The sequence below is a fragment of the Erythrolamprus reginae genome, chromosome 2 (genome assembly GCF_031021105.1).
Source record: "Erythrolamprus reginae isolate rEryReg1 chromosome 2, rEryReg1.hap1, whole genome shotgun sequence".
In the NCBI taxonomy this organism is placed as follows: domain Eukaryota; kingdom Metazoa; phylum Chordata; class Lepidosauria; order Squamata; family Dipsadidae; genus Erythrolamprus; species Erythrolamprus reginae.
In genome coordinates, this window is record NC_091951.1 from 275,199,004 (window position 1) to 275,222,449 (window position 23,446).

At 39.1% G+C, this 23,446-nt stretch overlaps 1 protein-coding gene across 10 annotated transcripts in view; it reads right to left on the minus strand.

Annotated features, from left to right (window-relative positions):
* TRPM6 (transient receptor potential cation channel subfamily M member 6) overlaps positions 1–21,804 on the minus strand; it is a 99,185-nt gene extending 77,381 nt beyond the window's left edge. For 8 of the 10 annotated variants that reach the window (XR_011558318.1, XM_070742674.1, XM_070742675.1 and 5 more), the window contains exons 1-8: positions 21,251–21,275; positions 16,329–16,429; positions 10,690–10,769; positions 7,628–7,675; positions 6,821–6,859; positions 5,349–5,529; positions 1,416–1,629; positions 616–740 (exon numbers count right to left, since the gene is read on the minus strand). Coding sequence is in view for 9 of the 10 variants with exons in the window: in XM_070742674.1 (XP_070598775.1) it covers positions 616–740; positions 1,416–1,629; positions 5,349–5,529; positions 6,821–6,859; positions 7,628–7,675; positions 10,690–10,769; positions 16,329–16,429; position 21,251 (789 nt within the window). In the remaining variant the exon portion in view is untranslated. Of the gene's footprint in view, positions 1–615; positions 741–1,415; positions 1,630–5,348; positions 5,530–6,820; positions 6,860–7,627; positions 7,676–10,689; positions 10,770–16,328; positions 16,430–21,250; positions 21,276–21,620 lie in introns of those variants that run through there. The other 2 variants (XM_070742671.1, XM_070742673.1) reach the window with 2 other exon arrangements.
* Positions 21,805–23,446: the final 1,642 nt, after the last annotated feature.

Below are 23,446 nucleotides of genomic sequence, written 5' to 3' on the forward strand. Positions count from 1 at the left end.
ATTGTTCAAATGTGATGAAGAAAGGACTCTTTATCCTATAAATATTAACATCTGTGTTATACAGACTTTTAATACCCAAGTTTCATTTCTAAAAGAAGTTATGTTTATAGCTTCAGAAAAAATATGTAACAGGTGTAATTGTGAGTTACTAGATTGTAATGGACTGGGACTCTAATTAGGTGACAATTTGTATATAAGAGATGGAGTAAATTTGGATCAAAACTAAGGGGCTTCTTGGCCATATTTCTCTGTCCAACCAATTTCATAATGGGAGGTTAAAATAGAGATATAGATTTAGAAGTTGAAGATGCATATAATAAATGATTAATAAGATATTTTAAATTAGTAAATGACCAGTAATATACAGGGTAAATGCCTAGACACTAAAATTTGCAGCTACATAAACAAGTAAATAGAAATATTTATCCTCACATATACTAGATACACATGTACTATATACTAAATTAGTAATGTTATCCAATCATCTTGTTGCTGATACTTACACAGTGCAACATTGCAAAGAGTTCATTAAGAATAAATAAATAAATAAATAAATAAACAAACAAACAAACAAATAAATAAACAAATAAACAAACAAACCATTTGGAAACTCACATCTTTGCCAATAAGTTCTTTCTGATTTTCAATGATGCCCCAAGGGGAAATTCCAATAGCACAGATCTTTCTTAAATATTGAGAAGCATGGAATTTCAATGCATTTCCCACATGCTTAGATATTCCTAGACAATTAAATTGAAATAGGTGACATATTATCATTACACATTTATAATATGATCAGATTACAGAAATGTAATATATTGTAACTCTTCCAAATATAAACAAGAATCAGAGCAATGTTGAACCTGATGGAATTACTACATCTTAATTATGTGCCTCTGTAAAACATCCACAAATAATGTTGCAATGGTTACTCACTTATAATACATGATATTTTTTCTGAAGAATGAGACAACACAATATTTTCCTATATGCTTTACGTTAAATATGATTGAGAATGCTATGTGGAACATAGATGCACATTTAAATTGTATGTAATTGTAGTATTTATTAGGCTAAGAGAGTGCCTGGATTAAGAAAGGACTAGAACTCAGAGTCTCCTGGTTTCTAGGCCAACACCTACATGAAACTTTAACAAAACTTTATTTCCACAAGTTAATATTATCCTCCAAGAGAGCTTGGAAGAAGATACTACAAGGAGGTAAGCAATATATTTGGGGAAGGTACTAGCTTTATTGTGTGCTTATTACAGATATAAACAACTCTGCTGCTACCTGGTATAGTCTTAATATACTTAATATATAACTCGTAACAAACAGGGTGAAAGCAAGACTATTCTAGTGTTCCAAGATCTCAGAAATGTTTGCCCATCAAATATTAAAGAGAGATAAGTTTACCAGTGTTAATGCCTTCTGTTAATATCCAAGCTCCTGTAGTTTCAGCAGCTTTGACCAATCCTTTGCTGAAAAGTTGCGCCAGTTTAGATGGAAGTTTGAAGTTTTGGATGCCACCGTGAACTGAAATGACCAATCTGGGAAATTCCACCTGCCATTCTTTAATCATGAGCTGCAACAGTTGATCTAGCTTTATGTCGTAAGAAGTTCTGATATACTGTGGGACAAAAATAAAACCCCAACATCTGTAGTTGCTCAAACACAAAAGCAACATCGATAACTATATGTTTACAGGGATAATATAAAAACTTAATTCTAACTTCCTCAGGCTGCTGTGAGTTCTAATCATTGTCTTGCTTTACTGTCAGCTCTTAGATCAGTGATAGTGAACCTATGGCACGGGTGGCACAGGTGGCATGCAGAGCCATATTTGCTGGCACACGAGCTGTTGCCGTACTTCAGCTCCAACGTGCATGTGTGTGCTGGTCAGCATATTTTTGGCTCACCACAAATACTCTGGAATGGCATTTTTGGCTTCCAGAGAGCCTCTAGGGGGATAGGGGAGGGCATTTCTACCTTCCCCAGCTCCAGGGAACCCTTTGGAGCCTGGGGAGGGTGAAACACGAGCCTACTGGGCCCACCAGAAGATGGGAAACAGGCCATTGCCAGCCTCCCGAGGGCCTCCAGGGGGTGTAGGAAGCTGTTTCGCTTTCCCAATGCATTTAATTACAGATGTGGGCACTCACACATGCACGAGAGCGCACGCCCATGCTTTTTCGGCACCTGAGGAAAAAAAGGTTCGCCATCACTGTCCTTGATTAAGGTTGTAAAACTCACGGTTGTGGGCTAGATGTGTCACACACTGGTCACGCCCACACCTGGTTTAGCGAACGGGGCGGAAGTCATGATACCTCACATGACAACGCCATGATGATGCAAGTTTAACACCCCTGTCCTAGGTCAAAGAAAGAAACCCTACAAGTTTGACTGGAACTATACTTCATTAATATAAACTGTATGAACAAAATTTTAAAAACCTTTATTTTCCCTTCTCTCTTTTAATACCCTAGAGAATTACAGTGGAGCCAGTTTTAGTTTCTATCTCATGTTTTCTCTTACCGAAGCTTTTGTTTTCATAATCATTTCTGCATATTTTGCTGCAAGGTCATTTCTGGGTCTCTCCAAGCTTCAAGACTTTTTCAATCCCTGTAACACTGCCTACAATTTTCAGTTTCATAATTTTTAAATTATGCTTCACAACCTTAATTGTCTACCTGATGTCTTTTCCTTTCCTTGTACCACAACATCAACAAAAATAGAAATCCACTGATTAATATGATTTCACTAATGTTTTAATGTTTTCCAAAAACTGGGTTGGAAAGGTGTACATTTGTCACAAAGGGAGCACTTTAATTAAATTATTTCCCTGCGTTAATTAAGTTATTTTCTAGCCTAATAGATGAGCCAGACCAGGAAATCAACTCAACAAAAAGACTAAAACCAGTTTTATTAAGACTGGTTGTTATAACAGAATCTCGCAAGTCTGATTGGGTAAATGTCTATAGAGATTCTCAATCATCCAGATCCTGATTGTTCCAGAAATCAACTGGATCTTCTTGAGGTTTTTTCCTTTGAAAACATTTCACATTTCAACATTTTGCAAAACATTTTCAAAGGAAAAAATCCAAAAAGGTCAAGTTGCCTTTGGGTCTGATTGTGTATTACCTCCTGCTTCTTATATTTCAGAAAAGGTGTCTGTCTGAGTTTCTTCTGAATCCTATGTAGTTGCTCTGCACCTTAAAAAAATGCTTTGATACCTTATGCCTAGGCCCATGATGGTGAACCTTTGGGACATACGCCATAAGTGGCAAGTGGAGCCATATCAGTGGCTCAGGTCCAGTGTGCATGCACACTGCAGTCAGCTAATTTTCGGGCCTTTTGGGCCCAGTGGGAGTCAGGAAACAGGCTGTTTCCAGCCTCTGGAGATGGTGGGTGTTGTGGTTAGCTCTGTCCCAGCTCCTGCCCCAAGGAATGTGTAGGTGGATGTGGGGGAAACATCCACATGCCGCAGGCCTGTTTTGCTCCGGATGGAATCTGCCGACGAAGCCTCATCTGACCAAGGAAGCGTGAGTGACAGGGAAGATGGGAGTTTGGCAGACAGCCCAGGAGGAGATCAGTCATCTGTATCATCCCTGGATTCTGAACAAGAATTAACGACACATCCACGCATGCGTAGAGTGATGCATAGGAGACAACAACTGAAGGATTATTACAAGAGAAAATGAGGCCAACTGTGGTTGGATGGGGCTGCTGTAATTAGTGCTACAGATAAAAGTGCAGCCTGGTGTTTTAGCCTCATGGCAGTTTATCTGATTCATTGTTTCGTCAAGATTGTGATTTTTGTGTTGTTCAAGATTGTGTGTGGACTCTCTGGACTTTAGAATTGGACTCAGTTTCCCAGTTATTGGGTGAGCAATTGGATTGCATTTAACCTGTGCCTTGTGTGTACCAGAAAATCCCTTTGACATTTAAAAAGGGAGCTGTTTCTGTTTTTCTGTTTATAAAAACTTTTGGGTTTTCCTTTTATCATGTGGTGTCTGTCTTCCTGGACTAATTACCCTGTAATTACGGGCGGTTGAAACATGGCGGCAGAACAGTGGGGAAGGACCATTTTTGCCCTCCCCAAGCTCCTAGAAAGACTCTAAAGCCTGGGAGAAAAAAATGGAACTTCTGGTCTAACCAAAAGTCAGCAAAGGGAATGCATCTGGCCTCCAAAGGACCTCTGAGGAATGGGAAAAGCCATTTTTGCCATCCCCAGGCTCTTAGAAAGGCTCTGGAGCTTTGGTAAAGCAAAAAAAACCAGCCTTCTGGTCCAACTGTAAGTTGGTAAATTGGCCATTTTCTGCCTCCAGAGGGCCTCCGTGCTGGAAGGCAGTTTTCACCCTTACTCTCTTCCCTAAAAAGGCTCTGAAGCTTGGGGAGAGAAAAAAATAGGTGGGCTATTTCTTGCCAGGAGCGAGGGGGGAGGTCATGTGTGCATATGCAAGGGAGGAGCGTATGGAATTATGGGTGTTGGCATACATGCACTCCTGCACTCCCGCCCCATTTTGTCATTTTTAACATTTGTTAATGTCCGATATGTAGTGTGGTTTCCAGGCAGATGAACCTTATTTGAGAATTGGTCTAGCAAATGTTTTGTACACTCTGATTAAAAGTACAATATTACCAGAGAAGAAGCTACACAAGATTGGGTTAATCACTCTTAATGCCTTGTTAGCAATGGTGTTGCAGTGTACTCTGGCATTTAGATCATTAGAAATTAGTACTCCAAGGTCCTTTATTGAGTGAGGATCATCAATAAGGTCGTGATTATCTAGTTTGTATTTTGTGTTCTGATTATTTTTGCCAATGTGTAAGACTGAGCATTTGAGATTTGAAGTTGCTACTTTGAAGTTGACTATTTTGATACATATTCAAAGTTTTTTTTTGAAGGGTTGTAGTATTGTCGATAGTGTTGAATAGTTTTAATCATCTGCGAAGAGGATGCAGTTGCTTTTTATATTATCCCAAGGGTCATTTATGTAAAAAATAAATAGAGTTGATACAGGGTTTGACAAAACGCTTCCTATTTTGACCACTTGTCTGTTTGACAGGAATGCAATCATGTTCCTTATTTTCTGCAATTATTACAATGGAGGTGTTAAGACTGGTATTTCCATCATGTTGCATATGTATTCTTTCCTGATATTCAGGTCAACATGTTGTGACAAAACATTTAAAGAAAAGCACATTTTTATAGATTCTCTTTATTCAATCTCACAGTAGTTTTATGTTTAGCACTAATATTTGTTTTCTAGAGTTTCTACAGCCGTTCTTCTACAGAATTCTGCAATAAATTCAATAGTGTTACAAATCCAGGTTTAAAATTGTACAAACCTTGGCATGGTACGTGTGATCGCTGTCTTGAAAATTGATTGTACCAAATGCATCAGTTGGACTAATCTTTGTATCTTTTTCAATAGACCATTCCACATTATGTTTTTCTTTTTCAGACTGAAATGCAGGATAACCATAATCTATCCCATGGTGATCACCAATTAGCCGACCACAACAACATCTCAAATAGAAAGATAGTTTCCATTAGTATTAATTCAATCAATGTTGATGCTCTTTTTTTAACATTAAATTGCCATACTAGCTACTTAAGCTCAAAGTTTAATATTAGAAATATGAGCATTATTCTCATGTTTTTTGAAACTAAAAACATAACTACATATTACAATATATGAAAAACATGGAAAAATCATAAAAGAAGCGTATGAAAAGGCCTCGGTTTTTTTATTTTTAAGCTCTTTTGTAACACAAAAGTCTCTCCCCCACCCCATAAATTGTCTCAATTGTCCAGAGCTTGTTTTAATTGATTATTCAAAAAGAAAAGAAAAGAAAACTCACGACAAGGCACTTTGTCAAAACAGGTAAATAACTAATTTAAGTTTAATTTTTTAAAAAAATATTTCTAGTACAGAAACATAATATCCAGGATTGGACAAAGGAATTGCCAAGATTGTATTGTTAGTGCTCAGGGTATCTTTGATTAGCATAGAAGTTAACCACAAAACCATTAAATTCCATTTCAGTGTGTTACATTACATTATTTTAATAATGAAAATATGAATTCTTTCTTTGAGCTAAGAGCCAAGAGCCAAAAATGTCTCTATTTGTTAAGAACACAAAAGAAAAGGAAATGAAAAGATGGAGAAACTATTGAGAACATTGCAGATAAATATCAGTTTCTAACTTCTCCTTTATTGTACTCAATAAATGTCCAATATTCATAGACATTTTTTCCTGTATCCTTGATTTCAGTTCTTATTCAAGAATTGAAGTTTCAAAGATAGAGTATCAAAGATAAGGGCATCAAAACTATATTCCAGATATTTATGTTTGGCTTGTTCAGTGATGTGCTACCAAAATTTTTACTACCACACTGTAGGTGTGGCTTATTCATTTTGTTTCAACTCCTTTCAGTGCAAATTGGGTGCTCTGGAGCTCTAAAGTTTGCTACCGGAACTGTGTTCCTGACTGTTCCCGTAGGAGCCCATCACTGGGTTTGTTGCATAATATAAAATATACATTGGAGTCAGTCTTGCTTCAATTTAGTTACGTCATTTCTCTGAAATATTTTAGCTGTGTTCTATTTCTAAGACAAAAGTTATTAATATCTTTGGAATTTTATTTGTAAATCATCAGTATAACATGATCACTGGCAAATAAGTTGTTCCTTCCTTCCTTCCTTCCTTCCTTCTTTCTTTCTTTCTTTTGAAGAATGCTTAAATAGTAAGTGCATCATCTGTTAATAATACTCAATTCTTTGTTTTTGCAGAGATTAAGATTTTAGATGGTCTTACCTAATCAGATTCTGGCATACTTGACATCCTGCAGAACCTCTGAAAAACAGTTTCCATAAAAGTGCTGGTGCATGCACGAAACATTGAAATCAGTTGAAATGAAAAGTTTTGTAGTAAAAACTTAATACATTGAATATGGCATAAGCTTCCAGTTGTTGTTATTGCAACAAGAAAAAAATACAACTACCCTGTTGCAATTATGCATGATTCCAACGTGGGGTAGTTGTGTTAGTCTACCAATGCAATAATTATAAAATATACATGCTGTTTAATAAATATACCTGAAACTACATTATAATACATGACATTCCTTAGGATAGTGATGGCATGAAAGCATGATTGCTATATGTGATCTGTTACACATAAAACGTCCTTTACAATTGACTGATAATTGGATGAATTTGTCAGTGCCAATGTTGTTCAAGCTCCAGATGTCTTGAGATTGCATTCAAGGTGCCTATTACTATTGTTATTGTTCCGTTTTTATTCCCTCTTACACACACACACACACACACCTCAGGGCAGTGAATTGACTTAATACTTGTGTCTTAAGAATCTTTGAGCTGGGTTGAGCTGAGACGATGCCTGGTATTCACCTATGTGACTTTCATGGCTAAGGGAGGCCTAGAAATCTCCTGCTTTCTATATTCTTAACCACTAAAATAAAATGGCTCTATAGAAGGATTGGAGAAACATGGAAGGAACCACAATAATTCATTTTTAAAAAAACTTGATTGGTACACATTATTGGATAAAATGGGCAACTTAAGAGAATAAAAGAATAGTGTATATCAAGAATAAACTTACCTGTACAGTAGTCCACTGGATTGCTGGTAATGTGAGTGTTGAAAACATCTGGGTTAAAACAAAAGGATAGGTTAATAGGAAGGATATGTAACCACAAGTCTGCTACTTTGACTCAACCAGGCAAAAGGGGTCGATAGAGATTTATTGAAGTAGTAGTAATAATAATAATAATAATAATAATAATAATAATAATAATAATTATTATTATTATTATTATCATTATTATTATTATTATTATTTATTAGACTTGTAAGCCGCCCCTCTCCGTGGACTTGGAGTGGCTCAAGTTTAGTTTGCTTAAGCCTAAAAGAGTCCTGAAGTCATTGTGTTTTAGTTTGCTTAAGCTTAAAGAGTCCTGAAATCATTTTGACTCTAAATAAAGATGTGTTTTTGTTGTTGTTGTTGCAACAAGAGACTAATACAACTACCCTGTTGCAATTATTATGCATGATTCCAACATGGTAGTTACGTTAGCCTCACAATGCAATAATTATAAAATATGCATAATTGTACATTATTATATAAATAAGGATGTGTATTAGGAATATAAGGAAGAGTTAACGGCCAAGGAAGTTTACAGAGCTCAAAAATGCAACAATGAGGTCAGGAAGGCAAAGGTAGAAAATCAGCTACTAGAGAGACATATGTCAATATTGCTGATATGTCTCTCTTGCTAGCTGATTTTAAACAATAAAAAGGTTTATTCCAAGATGTCATTAGCAAAAAGAACAGAGGTCTTGTGCGCAGTGCTTATTCCAAATTGGGCAATCTTCACAGATGACCAAGAAAGCAGAATGATAATGTCCTTTCTGCCTTTACAAAGGACATGGTGATTTTCATAGTGTGAAAATATAATAAGGGAGGATGCAAGCAAGTAAGGATGTAGTAAAGGATCTCATAGTTAATACGAATGTTTTCAAACCTCAGGCCCTAATGAAATACACCCTCCAGTATTGAAGAGCTGTTGGGATTCCTGCCAACTACTTAAAGAACAAATATGGTCTGTTATTCAAGAAAAGATATCTCAGGAGTGATTAACCGTGAGAGCCTAACAACACCTAAAGCTATGTTACAGCGTATAATGAAGCAGGCCCTTTAAAAACCTCTTGAAGACAATGCTTCAGTTTGTCCAAACAGGTAATATGAGATAAATCTCATTTCAAAATAAATCTATGTCCCAAAAAAAATTGTCAAAATTTCTATGTGAGCAGACAAGAACAATGTTTTGGATATAATCTCCCTTGCTTTCAGCCAATTGTTTGTCATGGTTTCATATGATATCCTTCCCTATTCCTGTCCTCCACCCTTTCTCTCATCCAGAAAACAAAACCAGCTCTTTCTTTTCATTGAAAAGGAGCTTCACAACAAAGTACAGCTGACCTCCTGTCCAGGGGTGAAATGGTCCCAGTTTGTTCGCGCCTGTTGGTTGTCAAAGAGCTGGTCGCAAAGGGAGGGTGAGTCTCCGCCCACTCACCCGGATGCCGCCATTTGGGTTCTTTTACCCTCTGTGCATGCACAGAATACTTTCCGCATGTGCAGAGGGTAAAATGGTGGTGTTCGGGCAGGTGGGCGGAACCTCACGCTCCCCAACAACCGACAGGCACAAGTGAACCAGGAGAATTTTACCCCTGCTCTTGCCCCTTCCCCCCACTAGCTATAGTATCTGTCAGTTTTTTAATACACATCCAGCCTGTTAGACAGGTGGCAAGAATGCCACCTCCCCCAGCAAATAAGGGATGAATATCTCCGGGGCCGCCTTCTGCCGCACGAATCCCAACGACCAGTTAGGTCCCACAGAGTTGGCCTTCTCCGGGTCCCGTCAACTAAACAATGTCGTTTGGCGGGACCCAGGGGAAGAGCCTTCTCTGTGGCGGCCCCGACCCTTTGGAACCAACTCCCCCCAGATATCAGAGTTGCCCCCACCCTCCTTGCCTTTCGTAAGCTCCTTAAAACCCTCCTCTGTTGTCAGGCATGGGGGAATTGAGACTTTCCCTCCCTCTAGGCTTATAAAATTTATGCATGGTATGTTAGGATGTATGATTGGTTTTTAAATTGGGGTTTTAAATTAACTTAAACTTAAATATTGGATTTGTTTACATTGTATTATTATTGCTGTGAGCCGCCCCGAGTCTGCGGAGAGGGGCGGCATACAAATCTGATTTATAAATAAATAAATAATAAATAATAAATGAACAGGTTTACTGCAGGGTTGTCCCATATAGGAAGGCTCATTTTCTATTGCCAAAACTCCTATAGGCTGCTTCTCCAGGTGCTCATTCCAGCAGAAAAGCAAAGTTACAGTCATCTAATATTTCACTTAGACACCACTTAACAGAGTCACCAGAGCCAATTGTGATTGCAAAACAAATGCTACCTGTATCTAATGACTCAATGATCTTTTTATGCTAACTTTATTCCAACTCAGACAAATAAACTTAGTTTATAGTTGTTGTTCATTATAATAACTGCATTAACATATTGAACACCAGTCCATCATTTCTCATACTGCATTTACCATTATTATTATTATTATTATTATTATTATTATTATTATTATTATTATTATTCCTTTGTATTAATTCCGTTGCCTTAATATAAACCAATCTAAATATGCAGAACACTGAAGTAATATGTGAAGAGTGTTTAATCCATGGCAAATGTATTTCTTCAAGTGCCATCTAGTTTGTACAAGTACCACTTTTAAGAGAAAAAGCTGGAAATGCCACGTTAACCTTTAGTTGTACCTTTAAGCTGATTCTTTACAGAAATGAAAATCATAGTACTTAAGTTTGTGTTTTAAATACCTGATCCCTCACACAGGCCACTGTTTTATTTAAAATCTTGCTTGTTGAAGAGCTCTGTCTGAAAAGCTTATATACATTTTTTATTATTTGTCATAACTTATTTGGTAGTAATAAGATTTGAGATTTTTCTCATCTCAACATGTCTAACTTTGCTTTTTACGCAATGAACACTGACACTGTTCAGTATACATTTATACAAAATTTATACACCATACTCCTTGTACCATTCAAAAAACCCCCCAAGAATAAACAAAGTACCTGTGAGAATCTTTTGAGCTGGGTACAAATTTTGCACATTCTCTTTTACTGAAGACACCTTCAATCCAAGATTTCTGGGACTGAACAGAAATATTACATCTCAAAGAGATTTTCTAAAAATCTTTGATATACAAAAATAAACAACAGTTCCATAGGATCATGAAGAAGTTAATACTATATTGCAAATATTAACATGGAATTGAAAAATAATAGAAGTTCCATATAAGACGATAAGTTTACACAATTCTTGCCTTTGAAATCCTTTTTAAACTCACCCAGGCCTAAACATAGAAGCAATCTTGCAGATCATTGAATAAAATAAGAAGTAATGAGAGAGAAATCTTACCTCTCTAAGATGAAAAAACATTAAAGGCCAGCAACTATTTTATATTTCAGCAAGGAGAAAATCCTTTATTGAAGACAATATTCTGCTCTAAAGAACTAGGACTATACTAGTATGGCTCTGTAAATGATGACCATATAAAGAAATGTTTAGAAGAAATGCTGATCTATAAAGATTTTAGCATGCCCATGGATATCTCCTTGTAGATATTCAAGAATATCTTTGTAGATATCCATGTAGATATCCGTGTAGGTATTAGACAACTTGTATTGCTTATTTTAATATAAGAAAAGTAGAGAGCATCCTAAAATCTAGGAATCCAGGGCTTCACCATGTTGCTTTGCAATGAATGGCTGTTTGGTGGCAAATAGTAAATAGGTGATCGCAATAACTTTGTGAATATATAGGTCTACCTATCTGGATGATAGCAAGTTTTTTAAAAGCATTTGTGCCATATGATAAAGTTTCAAATGTATCTAACTAGATCAAAAATTTTTGAAATGCTTAATGTAGACATTTGTTTGATTTAAGATTTGTGTTCAATGGTTGACACATTTTTAAAATCCACAAGTAATTCATAAGGATCTCTCAATGAATTTCCAGAAATTCTTAATAAATAGCTATTGACAATTTACCAGAAGGGCAAATCATCTACAGTGGTACCTCAAGATACGAACCCCTCATAATAGGAACTTTTCAAGATACGAACCCAGGGTTCGGAATTTTTTTGCCTCTTCTTACAAACTTTTTTCACCTTACGAACCTGCCAAGCCGCCACTGAGATTCCCCGCCTCCGGACTTTTGTTGCAAGCCACGCGCAGGTTTTTGCCATCCTGGGATCCCCTGAGGCTCCCCTCCATGGGAAACCCCACCTCCTGACTTCCGCGTTTTTGCAATGCTGTAGGGAAATCCCAGGATCGCAAAAACGGGCGCTCTGCTGGGCAGAGTAGGGCGGACAAAAACAGGAAGAAAAGACTCATGGAGCTCAAGGGAGGAGAAAGGTGTGGGGGAGATGAGGAGAGAGAGGTGGGGAAAAGCTCATGGAGCTCAAGGGAGAAGAAAGGTGTTCGCCTCAGCTTTGTCTGGCCGCCGCTTTTTTTTTTAAGCCTTAATATTTTGGATTCTCCTAATGGGCTTGCACACATTATTGGCTTTTCCATTGATTCCTATGGGAAACATTGTTTCATCTTACGAACTTTTCACCTTACGAACCTCGTCCCAGAACCAATTAAGTTCGTAAGATGAGGTATTACTGTATTGCAAATGTTGCTGTCTAGTAGAATCGGTATCTAACTAGTGAATTGAGAAATCATATACAGTGGAACCCCGACATAAGAGCTGCTCTACTTAAGAGCAACTCGAGATAAGAGCTGGGAGGGGAGAGATATTTTTGTTCTACTTACAAGCCCAAATTCGAGATACAAGCGCCAAGGAGCTGTCTCCTGAAGCCAAACGCTAACTTCCGCGTTCGGCTTCAGGAGACAGCTGCGAAGCGGCGCGCGTGTTTTAAAAGGTTGCAGCCGGCCTGGGGGGCTCGGGGGGGTGCTTGCAGCTTTCTTTCTTGCTCTTTTTCTTTCTCTTTTTTACCTTCCCTTCCTCTATTTCTTCTTTTCTTTCTCCTTCCCACCTTCTTCCCTCCCTCCCTCCCTTCACTCATTCCTCTCTTACTCTCCCCTTTCATAAGTTTCCTTGCTTCCTTCCTCTGTTCCTGTCCCTTCCCCCTTTCTTTCTTTCTTTCTTTCTTTCTTTCTTGCTTTCTTTCTTGCTCTTTTTCTTTCTCTCTTTTACCTTCCCTTCCTCTATTTCTTCTTTTCTTTCTCCTTCCCACCTTCTTCCCTCCCTCCCTTCACTCATTCCTCTCTTACTCTCCCCTTTCATAAGTTTCCTTGCTTCCTTCCTCTGTTCCTGTCCCTTCCCTCTTTCCTTCCTTCCTTCCCACCCTCCGTCCATTCATTCACCCATTCCTCTCTTGATCGCTTAAAGCCGGTCCCTGGTGCAAAAAGGGTTGGGGACCTCTGTCCTACAGGATTGGGTGGCAGAGAAGTTGAACATATGTAAATTTAAAAGTTTAAGAAAGTTTACAAGTAAAGTGAAAGAAACTTCATTATTCATTTATATGTACATGTACATTTCTTCATTAAAAACATGTCTTTCTGCATAATTTAGACTAACTTTGTGAGTTTTTTGAGGGCTGGAACCAATTAAAATTATTTACATTAATTCCTATGGGGAAAAGTCGTTCGAGATAAGAGCTGCTCGACTTAAGAGCCCAGGTCCAGAACGAATTAAACTCGTATCTCGAGGTACCACTGTATTATGCTAGAATTCTCTATGAAAATATTATTTCAATTAAGCTATTGAACTGAGCTAGAACAGGGAAAAGAGCAAAATTCCAACATCTTGGTTCTTTGCAATGAATTCATCCGTCCAAAATTGGTCTAGAATACAGGGGGTGAAACCTGTAGTTCTGTAGATGTTGCTGTGCCACCCCTATTGGAAGCACAGGAGTTGTGTACCAAACCACCTAAAAGATCCCAACTTCTCATGATGTTACTCCGAAGGTTTGAATTGTTGAAGGATTCAAACCAGGGGTGAATTGCTCCTGGTTCGCTCGTGCTTGTTGGTCGTAGGAGAGCCAGTTGCGAAGGGATCATGAGGCTCTGCCCACCTACCCGGATGCCACCATTTGGGTTCTTTTACCCTTTGCACATGCACAGAAGACTTTGCACATGTGTAGAAGGTAAAACAATCCAAATGGCGGCATTCAGGCAGGTGGGTGGAGCCTCTCACTCCCTTCGTGACCAGCTCTTTTACGACTGACAGGCATGAGCGAAACAGAAACATTTCACCCCTGGTTTGAATCCTTAAGCAATTAGAACTTCATGGTTGGAGAAGGTTATGACCTATAAAGCCCTTCATGGCACCGGACCAGATTATCTCAGGGACCGCCTTCTGCTGCACGAATCCCAGCGACCAGTTAGGTCCCACAGAGTGGGTCTTCTCCGGGTCCCGTCAACTAAACAATGTCGCTTGGCGGGACCCAGGGGAAGAGCCTTCTCTGTGGTGGCCCCGGCCCTCTGAAACCAACTCCCCCCAGAGATTAGAATTGCCCCCACCCTCTTTGCCTTTCGTAAGCTGCTTAAAACCCACCTCTGCCGCCAGGCATGGGGGAATTGAGATACTCTTTCCCCCTAGGCCTCTACAATTTTATGCATGGTATGTCTGTATGTATGTTTGGTTTTTATAATAATGGGTTTTTAACTGTTTTTAGTATTTAATTATTATTATATGTTGTTTTGTTATTGCTGTTAGCCACCCCGAGTCTCTGGAGAGGGGCGGCATACAAATCCAATAAATAAATATAATAGATAGATAGATAGATAGATAGATAGATAGATAGATAGATAGATAGATAGATAGATAGATAGATAATAGCAATGAGCTCAAGAGATTTGACTGTGACCAGGAGCGTTGTTGTTGAGGTTTATTTATTTATTTTTGTTTATTTAGTTTTGTCATACAAATATAGTATTGTAATATGTTTAACATAATATAAGTATAAAGTAGAGATAGAAAAGACAAAAAGACATTAGGATAGGGACGGTAGGCATGAAAGTGCAGAAAAGGGGAGAGGTCTATTGTAAATAATGTAAGGTTGAAGATTTTGGGATTGGGGAAGGAAACAAGAGTCTGGTAGTGAATTCCAGACACTGACCACTCTATTGCTGAAATCGTATTTTCTGCAGTCTAGTTTGGAGCGATTTACATTTAGTTTGTATCTATTGCATGCTCTTGTGTTGTTGTTGTTAAAGGTGAAGTAGTCGCTTCACCGAGGTGACAAAGTATTCATGAGGCAATGCAGTTAGTGATAAGCTGGCAAGTGGCATCAATTGAAAACCATGTTAAAGATCCTGCTCTTGCTACCAGGTGGGTTTTTGAATACAGCTGAAGCTGCTCGTTATAAAGCTCCATGTGGCTTGGTTCTTAGGTAACTTAAGGACTGTTGCTTCTTCAGTTTCTTGATAGTAGTTGAGAGTTGATAGTAATTCTCAATTTTCAGATGCGTAGAATTGAGGCTCACTTGCATTAGCAATGTCCCAGGTTCACATGATTTGCTACCTTTCCAGCTAGCTTGCAATAATCATCGTCAATTGGGAAAACTGGATTCATTTAATGGCTGTGTGATTTGCTTAATGATCCCAACAAAGTAGGTCTCAAAATTGGGCATGATTAATTTAATAACTGCCTTACTAGTGATGGAAGTTCTAGTCCCAATTGTAGTTGTAAGTCGAGGGCCACCTGTATTTTCTTTCATAATGGCCACTATTTTATGGAATAGTCACCCCTCCAGAGACCAGGTCGCTATCACCTTCCATTTTGGAAAAAAAATTCTGCCGTCAATCTTCTCTGCTTCTATTTTTCTATTTTCCAAGAATTCAGCTACAAGTTCAATTTTCTGAAGAAAGGGATGCTGTCAACAGCTCTTATTCTATTGTCAGTATTATGAGAATTTTATGCTTTTGTTATATGTTCTTGTGGTGTTATTCAATCTGCTGTTGACTATTGTGGTACATTTACACAAGTAATTAAAGTAATCTCCAGTTTAAAAATGAGTTCTGTTCCCAAGCTCTGTCTTTAAGTCAAACTTGTTTGTAAGCCAGAACAGCAGAGGTGGCATTCGACTGGTTCAAACCAGTTCGGGTGAACTGTTAGCAGCAATTTCAATTAGTTCGCCAAACCAGTAAATACCACCTCTGACCGGTACCGTCTATGCTTGCCTAGTTGCCCAGTCACCACTAGCCCCTTCCAATCGTTTGCCCCTTCTGGCCGCACACTGCTTGCCCTGCCCACCCACCCTACCCTATATATATTGCCTTCGCCACATAGCCCAGCTAATAACCTCAACGTCCACCTTGACTCATTAAAGGTAAGCAATGCATGCTGCCTACTTGCCCTTCACCAGGCCTAAGGATGTACCATTCCCTAATACCCTGGTGCCACTGTCCACTCGCCTCCCATGTTGGGGAATATGCCATTCCCTGACTCTGGCCTTGCTCCAAGCCACTGCCCACTTGCCGCCTACCTTGGCAGGGTTGGGGATAATGTACCATTCCCTGGCTCCAGTCTTGCCCAGAAACCGCCGCCCACTCAATGCCCATCTTGGCTGGGCCAGGTATAATGTGTCTTGCCCCAAAGCTGCCATCTGCTCAGCTGAGTCGGGCAATTCCTTCGCTTCAATCTTGCCCTGGAGCCACCACCGCTTGCCACCTGCTTGCCCTCTGCCTTGCTCACCTACCTTCACGCCTGGGAGGGGGCATGGTGAGGCTTGGCCACCTTTTGCGCCAAGAATCCTCCAGCCGCCAGCAGTCATTTTCAGCTGCCTTCTGAGCAGCTCCACTGTGAATGGAGGGAGAAAAGTTCAGCTTCTCTTTCCTACAACATTCAATGTGGCTGCTTCTCGCCTTCTTCTTGGGTGAGCCAAGTTAAATGTCACCGCAGAGAGAATCTGAACTTTTCTCCCTCCATTCACAATGGAGCCACTCAGAAGGCAGGTGTCACAGTCTGTCCCTTTAAGGTACTTTGACCCGTGGGAAGGAAGGGGCTGAGGCACTATAAATGGACCGGCTCCACTAAGTAGGGATGGAGAAAAGTTTGGTTTCTCTCTCCTGCAACATTCAATGTGGCTGCTTTCACCATCTTCTCATTTTTGCTTTGTGTGTATTGTCGAAATCCAGAACTTTTGAATAACATTTATCTTTTATCTTTTCCCAAATTGCCAGTAGTGAATTCCTTATAATATGTCTCTGAAAGTAACGATGTATTTTTTTTCTTCTCATACCACATAAATGCGTGCCATCCAATCTGCAAGTCATATCCTTCTAAAATTAAGTCTTTTATTTCTAAGTAAAATCCAGTCTTATCCATGTCATTGCTGCTGCTTGACAATAAATCTCCCAATTTGGAAGTTCAAATCCACCTCTTTCTCTAACATCATGTAGATTCTTTAGATTAATCCTTGGTCTCTTCCCTTGCCAAATAAATTTAGAAGTCATTTTATTTAGTTAATTGAAAAAGGATTTATCAATTTTAATAGGAATTGTAGAGAATAGAAACAATAATCTTAGGAAAATATCCATCTTAATGATTTCTTGCTTTGTGTATATGAGCCATTCATGAGATGGGGGCGAGAAGCAACCAGGTTGAATGCTAGAAGACTTGGTCAAACTTTTCTCTCGGTTCTGCGGGAGTGGCTTAATAGGGTGGTGATACCACACCTTGCCGTGAGTGATGTTAAATTGGCGATGCCCACTCAGTCACACGACCCCCATCAAGTCGCACCCAGTGAGCCACACGCACAGTACCGGTAGGAAAAAAGTTTGAATCTCGATACTGCAGAACAATATTATGTAATACTGCATAAGTAGTACCGTGTTTTCCTCAAAATAAGACCCTGTCTTATATTTTTTTTGAACCCTGAAATAAGCACTTGGTCTTATTGTCATGCAATCAAAAGCCTAATTGGGCTTATTATTGGGGATGTCTTATTTTGGGGAAAACGGGGTATTGTGTAATGAACTTGAGCCATTGTGTATTTAATTTGAATTTTGCTGCAATACTCTCCATTTGTAACTATGGGTCATTCTTAAACAGAGGCATTCTTAATCAAGGGACTTGCTGTATTCTCTTTTTTTTTCTTCTTGTAAAGATAGACAGTAAGAGATGATGAGTAACTTAATGTCATTCAGTGAGACTTATAGCTATCTGCATATTTGAGTCTCTTGGCTTAAGACTGCCACAATCACAATGTTTGTTATTTAAGTTATGAGATGAAGAAAGCATCCCTCCATGATATCAGTATACAGTGGTACCTCTACTTAAGAACTTAATTCGTTCCATGACCAGGTTCTTAAGTAGAAATGTTCTTAAGTAGAAGCAATTTTTCCCATAGGAATCAATGTAAAAGCAAATAATGCATGCAAACCCATTAGGAAAGAAATAAAAGCTCGGAATTTGGGTGGATGGAGAAGGAAGAAGAGGAGAACAGTCGCTGCCAAAGGAAAAAGGTGAGGTGAGGGGAATAAAAAAAATCCAAAACTTTAAGGCTTAAAAAAAGGGGGGACTCTGAGTCAGGGGGGAGGAGCATGTGCCTCCAATACACCAGGTGCGAGGCTGCCTCCCATACACTGCCACCCATACACTGGCTGCTGCTGCTACCTGCTGCCTCTTCCTTCCCATGCTGAAGGGCTCCCCTCTTCTCTCGCTTGCTTGCTTTGTAGCCGGTGACTTTCCTTCGCTGTGATGACTCCTCGGCTGCCCAGAGTGAAGGGAGCATTTCTTTTCTCTGGGTGCTGGCAGAGGTTTATTCCAAGCGCCCAGAGAAAGGAAAATGCTTCTGAACTGCCAAAGCCTCCTTAAATACCACCAAAAGGCTCCTCTGGCAGCCCAGAAAAGCCCAAAAGGGATGGGATTAAAGGGGGAATGGCAGGAAACTGACCGGGCCTTCGTGCTACTCTCGGGCTCGGGTTCTTAAGTAGAAAATGGTTCTTAAGAAGAGGCAAAAAAAATCTTGAACACCCGGTTCTTATCTAGAAAAATTCTTATGTAGAGGAGTTCTTAAGTAGAGGCATCACTGTATTGCAATTTTCATGTTTTAACGGTTTTCCCATTTCCCACTCTTATACAGATTATTATTGGTCTTTTCACCAACTCCATGAGAAATCATGGTACTCCCTGGGAAAACTTTCTCTCATTCTATTTCCTTCTAGCAGGATAGAAACTTATAAATTCTCACAATTAAAGGATACTTATATCCCTCTTCTTTGAAAAATGTCTGACTGAGATTTCTGAGAAGGCAGTATAAGTCTAACTGCTTTGTAAATATGTGCCTTCCTACACCCATCATTCAACTTTCATTATTGTGTTTCAGTTGCACTTCTTTCTTAAAAACTCAATACTTATATAAAGATGCTGTTTAAAAACTCAGTATCTATCTACCTATCTACCTATCTACCTACCTACCTATCATATAACCAGTTAGAGTTGGCTGATAGGATATTATGTTTGCATACCCACTCCGAAATCCAAAAGACAGATTCAGATAATTCAACTGAGACTTGGCTGAGAAAGGAAATCAATGTTTTCCAGAAGTCTACATGTTTAACATCTCAACTGTTGATTATGCGAATGTTTATTTCCCAAGAGTTGCCATTGCAGAAGAAAAAATAAAGTTGATCTTAGACTTCTCAATGAAAGGTACACTTAAATGCTGATAACAAGTTTGTAGATCCTCCAGAATAAATATTGCTCAATTCAAGTTATTTCACATGTATAAGCATAACCATTCAGAAATTGTGAATTGGAAAAAAACCCCTAAGTTTCAAAATATATATATTAAAATACACATGTACACATGCACTGAGTAGGTTTATTTTACGTGTTTTCTTGTCTATGGGAAAATAAAAAGTATGTACATTATGCAAAATTAAATATTATTTTGCCATCTATAATATAATGTGTTACTGTGTCTTAGAAACTAACATTTAGTGCAGGATATACTTTTATACACCAGGTTTACCACATCAAATAAATTATTATTAACCAGGATGACTGTCCCCTCATATATAAAAATATTGCGAAACACGCATATTTGACTACACAAACACACTATAGATAGGAAGAGTGCCTTGATATGTAACAGGTATATATAAAGAAAATGATCATTTATACATATACAATTTGGACAATTCTACAGGAACAAACTGAAGAGTTGCTTGGTTAAGTTACAATTCACTGACTTCACATTTGTCTCTTTCTAGAATTTCCTTTTACAGTGATCCCTCGATTTTCGCGGTCTCGATTATCGCGAAACGCTATACCACGATTTTTCAAAAAATATTAATTAAAAAATACTCCACGGTTTTTTTGCTATACCGCGGTTTTCCCCACCCGATGACGTCACTCTCTTCCTTCCTTTCTCATCTTTCTTTCTCTCTCTCTTTCTCTATCTTGCTTCTTCCTCTCTCATACTCTCTTCCTCCCTCTCTCATCTCTTTCTTTCCTTCTCACTCTTTCTCTATCTCTCCCCCTCTTTCTCTCGAGCGGCGGGCAGGCGAGCGGCGGGCGGGCAGCAGCGAGGAGCCGAAGATCGGGGTTTCCCCTTTGCGTGGGCAGCTGGGAAGACCCAGGGAAGGTTTCTTTGGCCGCCCAGCAGCTGATCTGCTCGGCAGCGCGGCAGCAGCGAGGAGCCGAAGATCGGGGTTTCCCCTTTGCGTGGGCGGCGGGGAAGGAGGGCGCAGCTCCGGCCGCTCGCCTGGTAGCGGCGAGGGTGCCAGATGCGCTGGGGGGGCGGGGGCAGCCGACATTCAAAGCAATCTTTGTCGGCTTCCACACTTTCATCGCTCCCCGGCTCCACCATCTGCGCATGCGCGGCCATGGAAAAAGGGCGCGCATGCGCAGATGGTGTTTTTACTTCCACACCACTATACTGCGGAAACGTAACCCCCGCGATAATTGAGAGATCACTGTATATGAATAAAGGTCACTGGTAAAAAGTGTTTTCTTGAAAGAGTGATAAAGTTTGATGTGAAGAACCATGAATGAACCACTGATGCTCCAACCAATGTGATTAATATAATGTAATATCAATAGAGCTGGCATTTGAAATTATGGCAGTGATAATATTTTTGTGTTTAGTAGTCTAAAATTACTAGATTTGCCTATATAAAAGGAATCTATTGAGAGTGTTACTAAACATCTCCCCTGGGCACGTTAAATTTATATATGGTATGTTTGTGTGTGTGTTTACTATTACATGGGGTTTTCTTAAATCGTTAAATATTTTAATTAATTGGATTGTTGTGACTGTTTTACTTGTTGTGAGCCGCCCCGAGTCTTCGGAGAGGGGCGGCATACAAGTCCAACTAATAAATAAATAAATAAATAAATCTCTGGCAGTCATATTGCCGAATGACATTTCCTAGCCTTCCTAAGAAAATTGGTGAATGCTAGGCGTCTTTTCCTTGTTACAAAGAGCTTCATAATGTTTGGTCACTTTATCTCCTGCATACCCAGAACTAGAATCCCAAGTACAAATCTGATTTTTTTTTCTTTTTTCAACCCGCCCGCCCCCCCAGCTCCGCAATGATTATATCTTCATACAACACCGTATCTTATTTTTCTAACTCAGTTACATAGAAGTCTGAAAACACCTGAACATACTTCTAAGCCACGATCTGCATTCTGTCTCTTCTCACTTATAGCTACAAAAAAAAGAAATGACTATTGAAAACAAGAGCCGAGTATATAACAATTTATCTACCCCAAGTATAATAATACCCATGTTGATAAGCATATGGTACATAGTGTTTCTATTTTCTTCCAGTAAGGTACAATTGTGAAAACAAGATCAGCAGTATGCCTGAAGCAGTGTGCAAAAAAAGTATCATGGAAGAAGCAGATTTAAGACATACTTTTGAGTTAGAAAGATTAGCAGCTGCTTAGGAGTACTGCATTAAAATATAGTAGCAAAAAAAACCCTCGGTCCAACCTTGTCCATCTGTCCAATTTTACGTAATTTATTTATTTTTACCTTGACTTGAACTTTCATCCTGTCTGGTGTTTCTTCCTTACTTCACAAATTGGACCTTCACAAGCTGGAGTTGCACTCATCTAATCAATGTTGCACTCTCTCTTTTCCAGTCCCTGAAAGCTGCTTCAAGTATCACAGAAACACAGAAGGAAAGTCCATTCAAAACTCAAAAGAGCACTTTGCTTGATCCTTGGACTACACCGTTGGTTAATGTTCCACTTTCTTCTATCAGAGACTGGCAGCTGACTTTATGACCCAAGTTCTTTTGAGGATTCTTGAAGTTACATACTAATGCTCCCTTGAAAAATTCATAAACAACAGACAGGCCAAGGGGCAGGGTCAAACTATCCAGTTTGGTCTGTTATGAATTCCAGCATGTGCTTCTCCATCTCAGATGAAACACTGCATGGTTCCTCCCTGCCCGTAAGTTAAAATAATATATGCAAAGGAGTAGAGTTTCAAACTTCTCGGAACCTTCCTACTTTTGGGAGGAACTGATCAGGCACCGCAACCAGCCAAACTTGATTTTTCAAAATAGTAAGGTAAGACAGAGTAACTGCAATCACATTGAAGCACAATCTGGAAACCAAAATAATTTTACTTTGGTATCATGAATAGTGGTTGGGCTTATACCGTGCAAAGTTTAATACTTTTTTTTTCAAGCTAAATCCTAGTATTGAATTTTTGGCCCTAATTTATTTGCACAAAGAAAACAGAACAACTCAGATTATCACCCCTCCTGAATCTAACTCAATATGATAATCAGACTCTTTTCTTGACATCTTAACAAGGCATGTATAAAATAAAGAGTTGAGCAAAACTTTCTCATATTGTTATACCAAAAAAGGAAAATTGAGACAAGCAGGGGGGGGGGGTGTTTCCCATGGGGTTTTTTTGTCACAGAGACAGACAGCATCAAGGCATACCAATTATCCATATATTATGTAGATAGCCTCAGAAATGACACTAAAGAGAATCTGTATCAACTGTCACAAAAACAAAAGCCTGTGTTAATTCCAGGAAATAGAGCTATAAGAAAACTCAGACTAGATCCACCCTAATTCAGAGATGTGGAGGAAGGACTAGAAAATACAGCCAAGATTCCCTTTCACATTCTGTTATAGCCAGCATTAATTCAATATCAGACTTTTTTTTTCTGATCTGGCCTATTCTGAAAGGATGATACTCAATTTACAGAAAAATAGTCCAGAAGATATAAATACCAATACCAATATTCTTAGCCTGCCCTTTTACAAATAATCAGACTTTGTGTTCAGATTATGCACAGCAAATACTGATAAATTTAAAAAACAGTATACGGTGGCACCTGTACTTAAGAACTTAACTTGTTCTGTGACCAGCTTAACTAGAAAAGTTTGTAAGTAGAAGCATTTTTCCTCATAGGAATCAATGTAAAAGCAAATAATGTGTGCAAACCCATTAGAAAGGGAAAAAGCTCGGAATTTGGATGGGAGGAAGAGGAGGAAGAAGAGGAAGAAGAGGACAGTCGCTGAAGAAAGGTGAGGGGAATCAAAAAAATCCAAAACTTTAAGGCTTAAAAAAAAAGAGGGACTCTGAGGTAGCGAGGAGCACGTGCTTCCCATGTACTCGGCGTGAGGCTGCCTCTCATACACTGCACCAGAGAGAAACCCAGAGAGAATGGCAGGAAACTGGCCGGGCCTTCGTGCTGCTCTAAAATTTCCTGGAAAATTTTTCCGGGCTTGGGTTCTTAAGTAGAAAATGGTTCTTAAGAAGAGGCAAAAAAATCTTGAACACTCGGTTCTTATCTAGAAAAGTTCTTAAGTAGAGGCGTTCCTAGGCAGAGG